The sequence below is a fragment of the Hippocampus comes genome, unplaced genomic scaffold (assembly GCF_001891065.2).
Source record: "Hippocampus comes isolate QL1 unplaced genomic scaffold, H_comes_QL1_v1.1 scaffold132, whole genome shotgun sequence".
Taxonomy (NCBI): Eukaryota; Metazoa; Chordata; class Actinopteri; order Syngnathiformes; family Syngnathidae; genus Hippocampus; species Hippocampus comes.
In genome coordinates this window covers 286,441-293,108 of record NW_017805467.1, presented here as the reverse complement: position 1 = coordinate 293,108, position 6,668 = coordinate 286,441, and the positions used below count along the sequence as shown (strand labels likewise).

At 39.6% G+C, this 6,668-nt stretch overlaps 1 protein-coding gene across 1 annotated transcript in view; it reads right to left on the bottom strand.

Moving 5' to 3' along the window:
• Positions 1–3,646: 3,646 nt before the first annotated feature.
• The window catches only part of tsc22d2 (TSC22 domain family 2), a 28,426-nt gene continuing 25,404 nt past the window's right edge, over positions 3,647–6,668 (bottom strand). The window contains exons 2-3 of the mRNA XM_019875379.1: positions 6,037–6,088; positions 3,647–5,368 (exon numbers count right to left, since the gene is read on the bottom strand). Coding sequence (XP_019730938.1) covers positions 5,090–5,368; positions 6,037–6,088 — 331 coding nt within the window. The 3' untranslated portion in view covers positions 3,647–5,089. The remainder of the gene's footprint in view (positions 5,369–6,036; positions 6,089–6,668) is intronic.

Here is a 6,668-nt window from a genome sequence, read left to right as displayed (position 1 = left end):
GGGGGTTGCTGATAAGAGGCTGTTAAAATTTATCGCACCGTATGAAGGACATGTTGCAAAGCTGTCTTCAAGTCATTTTTTGGGTCATTTAAATAGGTCATGTTTATATTAGACAGCAAAAATTCATTTTGACTTTCAACTCTTCTACTTAAAAGCACATTTCAGCTTGTATCATTTTGCTTGCATAAAGACGTTGAAACAGTACCCCTACTTTTACCAGAGTCCATTTTCTGCGCTTTTATTTACATAAGTAAATACCGTGAGAACATTTGTCACCTGATGATGGCTGCCACAATGAGTCAGCAGGTAGCATGCAGTGATTGTTATTTGACAGCAATCTGGCAGGCAGGTAGAGAAAGATGACTACATTTGGGATTTTACACATACTTCTGTCACAATTGCCTTTCCTTTCTGCCTGTGTCAGAAAGGAAAGTTGAAGGCATTTGCAACTTTATTTGCAATTATGAGGGTGGTTATAAATAATATTCCTGGTCTGTTTTCAAATCCACCAGTGTCAACCACACACGGTACTCATTATAAATCCTTGCTAAGTAAACTTTTCACTTCTCAGTGAACACATAAACAACTCCCAGAGGTTTGATGATGATCCATGGTTTAATTCTTTGTATTTTCAAAATACCATTTTACTGTCTGCATGTCGGCCTGTGATCAGATCATCACCAAGCTTAAGAAGCTGGATGATAATCCTTATTATTCGATCAGGTGTGCGGAAGCAGGGAGACATACAAAACATCCGGGAAACCGGCCCTTGAGAACCGGAATTGCTCACCCGTGGTGATCGGCCTAGTGTGGAAAAGCATTCTACTTCCAGCACATTTTATCAAATCTCTTGGAATTGAAGGGCTAACCACTACAGGGAAAAAAAAAAAGATTTCATGATTTAATCAGAGTGGTGAGCCAGTATTAGTAAGACTATTTGTGGGTGTCCCGATGCCAGTTGATGTTACTCGTCAATGGGAAAATTGTCAACACGCTCTATAAATGTCCTTACAGAACTTTTTTTCTTCAACCAAAAGGGTATTCAGTCAAATAAATACACAAAGACCAATATAAGGCCGAACTTGAGCATTTTTCCTCTATTGTGTTGCAAGTCAGTAAAATATTTCTATATACTGTACATACAGTAAGTAGCAGTATATAAGTAAAAATGCATTTTTATTGTCAATTACACAATCCAACACTAGTTTTTGATAACTTGGTTCAATGAAACAAAAACTTTCCTTCACAAAAGGTTCTCTTTTTGTTCTTTTATTACCTTTCATCGTGCTCACACATATTGCATGTTGTTAAGCGCGAGCCTGAGCTCAACTATCAAAACAATGTTGCATTGTAAAATCACTGTATATTCAACTGAAATCGAAAGAGTACATGAGAACACATTTCTTGGAGTGATCATTGATGCCAAGCTGAAAGACAAAACGTAAAACCCAAAATGTTGAAAGCTAGAGTTATCCTTTGTAAAACTAAAGATGTCCTGAATAACAATTATATACAATTTATAGCTCGCTATCACCGGGACTACCATGTAGGCTATCACTTATGGCAGGGGTGCCCAAACTTTTTGGACCGAAGATCGACTTTTCAATCAACCAACTTCCCGCGATCGACCCATTACCGCGCACGCGCGCGCACATACACACGCATGCCATGATGAGCAACAGCCTGACACGGAGGCATGTGACGCACTTTTGCAGCCTGTTAACAATCGTAGCTCACGTGTACCATTTTAAAGTGCTTCCCTCAGCCCTCGAGATTCCTATTCTTTGCCCGTGCCCTCGGTGAATTGTACAGGAAACAAACTCTGAATGAGAATAATGATAATGATAAAAGATATAGCGCAAAAGCTCTGATCACAAGCTGCAATTGCAGACTGCTGAGCGCTAACAACTTCCGGTGACGCAGGTCACATGCCACCGTAGGTTAAAGATTTACCTGTTTTATTTTATTTATTTTTTTAAAATACTTTTCGTGAAAATGAGACTGATAGGATGATTAGGGTGCAGTGTACATTAACACAGAAAATATATTACTAACATGAACAAAGACACACAAATGGTTGTTTTTTTTCTCCTCTACCCCTCTAGCGATTGACTTGGGACCAGTCCGCGATCTACCGGTCGATGGCGATCGACGAAATGAGCACCCCTGACTTATGGTGTTGAGATATGACGCAAAATAAATAAAACAACTAACCCTCTTTCTAAATGACAGCCAAATGTATAGAAACTAATCCATAATTTATTCATTGAAATACTCTGAAATTCTAGGACTTAGTCGAATTCAATCTGCGTAAATAATGTCCAAAATACGTAATTTATTTTGTCACAGTATTCATAAGATGTTTGAAAACAGAGAGACTGCTGGCCACTCGTGTCCGAAAAAGAAACACAAGACAAGGATCAACATAATGTGAAGATGTGTCACTGTAGGAGGTGTAAATTTGTGGAATAATTATGAACACGTGGGGTTCAATGACATCTGTTAAAAGAATGTTAAAACGTTAAGTACTGAATAATTAAATGAAGCAAGCATAAAAGAAAGTGTATATATTGCACATTTTATTTGCTGGCCTGACTGTGTGGACTGAGTTGTAACAATTTTTTTTTTTTCAAAAGTGTTTTTGTTTTCTTTTCATTTCTTATTTTCACTCTATAAATTGATGACATTTGTGCGGGAGCTTGATTGTCTTAGATGTTTTCTATTTAAAAAAATGTAGGCTTAACAAGACCTCCTCTCCCTACACCTTGTCGTTTGGCTGTTTTCCCGTGCAATTCTAGAATTACAGTTTTTACTTAAATCAATCAAATAAAAATCAATCAATCAGGAACAGCCACAGCTGTGATAAAGTTGCAAACCGGTTTAACCATAAATAAAAACACGTCATTAGCTAATACAACTGAGACAATTGAGATATTTTTACTTTTAGCAACTAAGACAGAGAATTTCTTCATGCCAGAAATTGCAGTTTTTCGGCTGGCACCAGACACATTTGCCACAAATTGTTCCTGTAGCTGAGAACGAACGATGGCCTTAACTGAATAAGGCAATGCATGCCGATTGTCTCGTTTCTTTGAATGTATTACAACTTTGTTGTCATCTAACATGAGAGTATTTGTACATGGTTCCTTCCGACCACCGGTTTTATTTAGAGTGTCATGTGCTGCTTTGGTCACATCAAGTACACCCAATAAAAGTAGCAGCACTTATTTGGCGATTTTTTTTCCTCATCATGTATGGCGTCTCTCAAGTTAAAAAATGTGTTCAGTGAAAAGTTAACTCGCTGAAGTTACCTAAGTGTTATAATGATGATCTAATAATAACAACAATAAGGTGGCTAGGTCAATAAATACATGCACGTTCTTAATAAAACAGTCATTTATTATTGTCTGAAAACTAAAATTGTCTGAACAGCACATTGCAAGGGCATCGTTAAGATTTTTCTCCAAGGCTCAGTGATCACTTCCATACAAGTACACTTGGCATGTACACGGCATCTCCTTCAAATTAAACTCAAGAAAAACAAAGAGCAATGAACCCATTTGTAAAAAACAAAGAAACAAAAAAGTCAAAAAGTCCATCCTGTAGCAAGATAACTCGTTGTACAATCACCAAGTATTTTGGTTTGATTCTAAGCCACGTAGACCGCATCGGAATCACCTGACGGCAGCAGGTGACGCAGAGGAGGCACAACAGACAAGACTGAACACAAACATCCCAATACGTAGATTCTCTCCGATGACGGACTGGGTTCCAGCTTCAAGTTGAGAAATGTTTCATAGTTTCCTTGCGGTCTGTATTTTGGAAACTGTTGTGTACTTTTAAGGGTGTGTTGGAAATCTACAATCAAAATTTAAATGCTGACTTTGTTGAATGCATTCAAATCCGTCATGTAACAAAAAATGGCTCCTTTTCTCACTTCTCCATCACCTTCGCTGAATTTGTTCCCTTTCATCACAACTATAGCCACGGACAGACACAATGACAGAACACAAACCGAGTGCTGGATTAAAAGCATGACTTTAAGAAAGTGGTTTGAGTATAGGGCATGCAGGTCATGCAAAGAGCCAAAACAAATAATAAAAAATAAGGGACAAAGTGTGCATTTAAAAAAAATAAAGGAGTGAGAACAGAAAAAGACTTACACAGCTTTGCGTCTTTGGTTATAAAGTAGGTCCAACAATTTCACAGCTTTTCATCCCCCAACCAAGACCCCAATCTTTTTTTTTTTTTTTTTTTTTTACCCATTTAAACAAAGAACCTCAAAAGAAATAATAGTTTGGCTTTATCAAAACCTCCCAGCACATATTTCATAGCAGGTTCTTTCTTGTACTGTACATACCTTGTTCACTCTGAATACTTTACAAAATATACATTCAACCAGGATTTCAACTCATGTAATTCTGCTTTAGTGTTTCCTTCCTACCGTCTGCTCTACTTACTGACACTTGCTTGATTGTGAGAGACTACCGAAAAGACCTGACAGATTCTAAAAAGACAATACACTTTCTTTGTCTTTTGTGACGTTATGAAAATAGCAGCCCTGAAATAAATAAATGCAAATACTACACGTGAATTAATAATGGAAATGTTACATGTCAAAAGGATGGCGGCTCTGAGCAAACGACAACAACTAAAGTAAGCTTTTTGTTGCGGCCTATAATGAACGAGGCACTCGACTTGCTCCGCTGGACGCCTCTGCTGATGACGACACATCCCTTGGTTGCTTTCGGCCCCCGTGAATGATGTGGCGCGTGGATGCTGACATTGCGGGAGCTTTATTTGCCACTATGGCTTTCCCACGTCTTGCACTGCCCTTTTGGACCACTTGCTGCCACCCCCACCCCTGTGCTCCTGCTCCCTTTGTCCCGCCATCTACTTCAGCCACAATAAGACTTTCCCAAGGGATGACGGCGGTTCTCTTTCGAGATGATGTCACTACTTTCCTTAAATGGAGCACATTTAATGCAACGCTGCGGGGGACGGTATGCGCGTGTCTCTGCTTGAGAGCTGTGTGGAATTGAGCGTGTGGACCGGTGGATGCGCTTGGGTGCGAGCTGGGGGGAGGGGATCACGCCGAGGTGATGTTGGGCTGGTGGGGGACGCTCTGAGCCCCCTCGTGGTGCGCCAAGGGGGCGCCGCTGTTTGTAATGGCTGCGTGTTGCTGCTGCGGGGGCGACGTGCTGCCGTGGCTGGAAAGGTGGTTGAGCTGATCTGAGTTGGCCAACGACTTGAGCACAGCGTTCTCGCGCTCCAGCATGGAGTTGCGCTCATACAGCTCCTTAATTTGCTCCTTCAGCACCTCAACCTCCTCGCGGACAGCGTACATCAGGTGGCTCTTTACCAAATCCTGAAGAGACAAACATCATTGTGATCCTCATCATCATCATCATCATCATTCCTAACACTTATGACGGGTACACACAAAGAATATCGGGCAGTTTTTGTCCCGATTTTGCCCTTCCTCACCAAGGATACCAAATGGTCGCCTACTTTATGTCTTACAATATACAAAAACCTTCATGTGCGTGAGGGAAGCTGACCTACTCTTGAGTTATTTGACACCGTGAACTGTGATCTGAACAAAATGTAGCCGAACAAAGAAGTGCCCTCACTGACGAACAAGGAAGCTGCAGTAAATAGAATAAAATATGTCTTGCTCTATGTCAGTTTTGATATTAAAAAAATTTGTTCCCTGGATGCCAAGAAGTATACACACACAATAAATATGGCAGACAGAGGCATGTGCAGCTAAAATGTAGACAAGTCAGAAAAGCTTCTTCTATTTCATTTTCTCTACTTGAATATTCTTCATTTTCTTTGGCAGTCCGGATGCCTTGCGGCACCATATTGCCTCTCACAGGTCACATTTGGTATTACAATTGACATCTGGTTAGATGCAAGAGACTTGCTACTGTCAGTGGATATATTGTTGTATTATCTAGACTAGCAAGCACACACATGGTGATGTGTTGAAAATCAAAATGTGTGCAACCCGCTTACACTGGGAAAACTCACCATGGCCTGTTCAATCTTGTTGTCAATGGCAACTACGCTGGCACCGGATGCACTGTGGAGAGAAAAAACAAACATGAGAACCATACGTTTTAGCACATAATTTGATACTGCACACATTATACATTTAAGACAACACTTGTGTCACGCATCTCCTGCCGACTAAAGAGTGATGAAGTCATGAATAAGGACATCATTCGTCATGCACAATTACCACTGTTTCTTAACAAATATGAAGATGTAAAAAAAAAATCTGTAATAAAATAAACTAAAATAAAATTAGAAATTAAAATTAGAAAAAAACAAATGCGTGTTCATGGAAACTTTCTATTACTTTTAACAGATGTTTTATCAAGGTCAATTTAGTCTTAAATGAACGTAACATGCATGATTTTGAAAAAAAAAGGAAGAAGCTGAATAATTAAATAATTGAGAATAATTAAAGTTCTACTCAATGGCAGGAGGCAAAATTAAACTGTGTATATGTTTGCCATTCAAAGAACATAAGTCAGAGCTTCCTGTAGTAATCTGTTCAACTAGAGATGCACACACTGGGTTCATTTGTAAGTAAATTCAGAGCATCAACACACACACACACACACACACACACACACACACACACACACGCACGCACG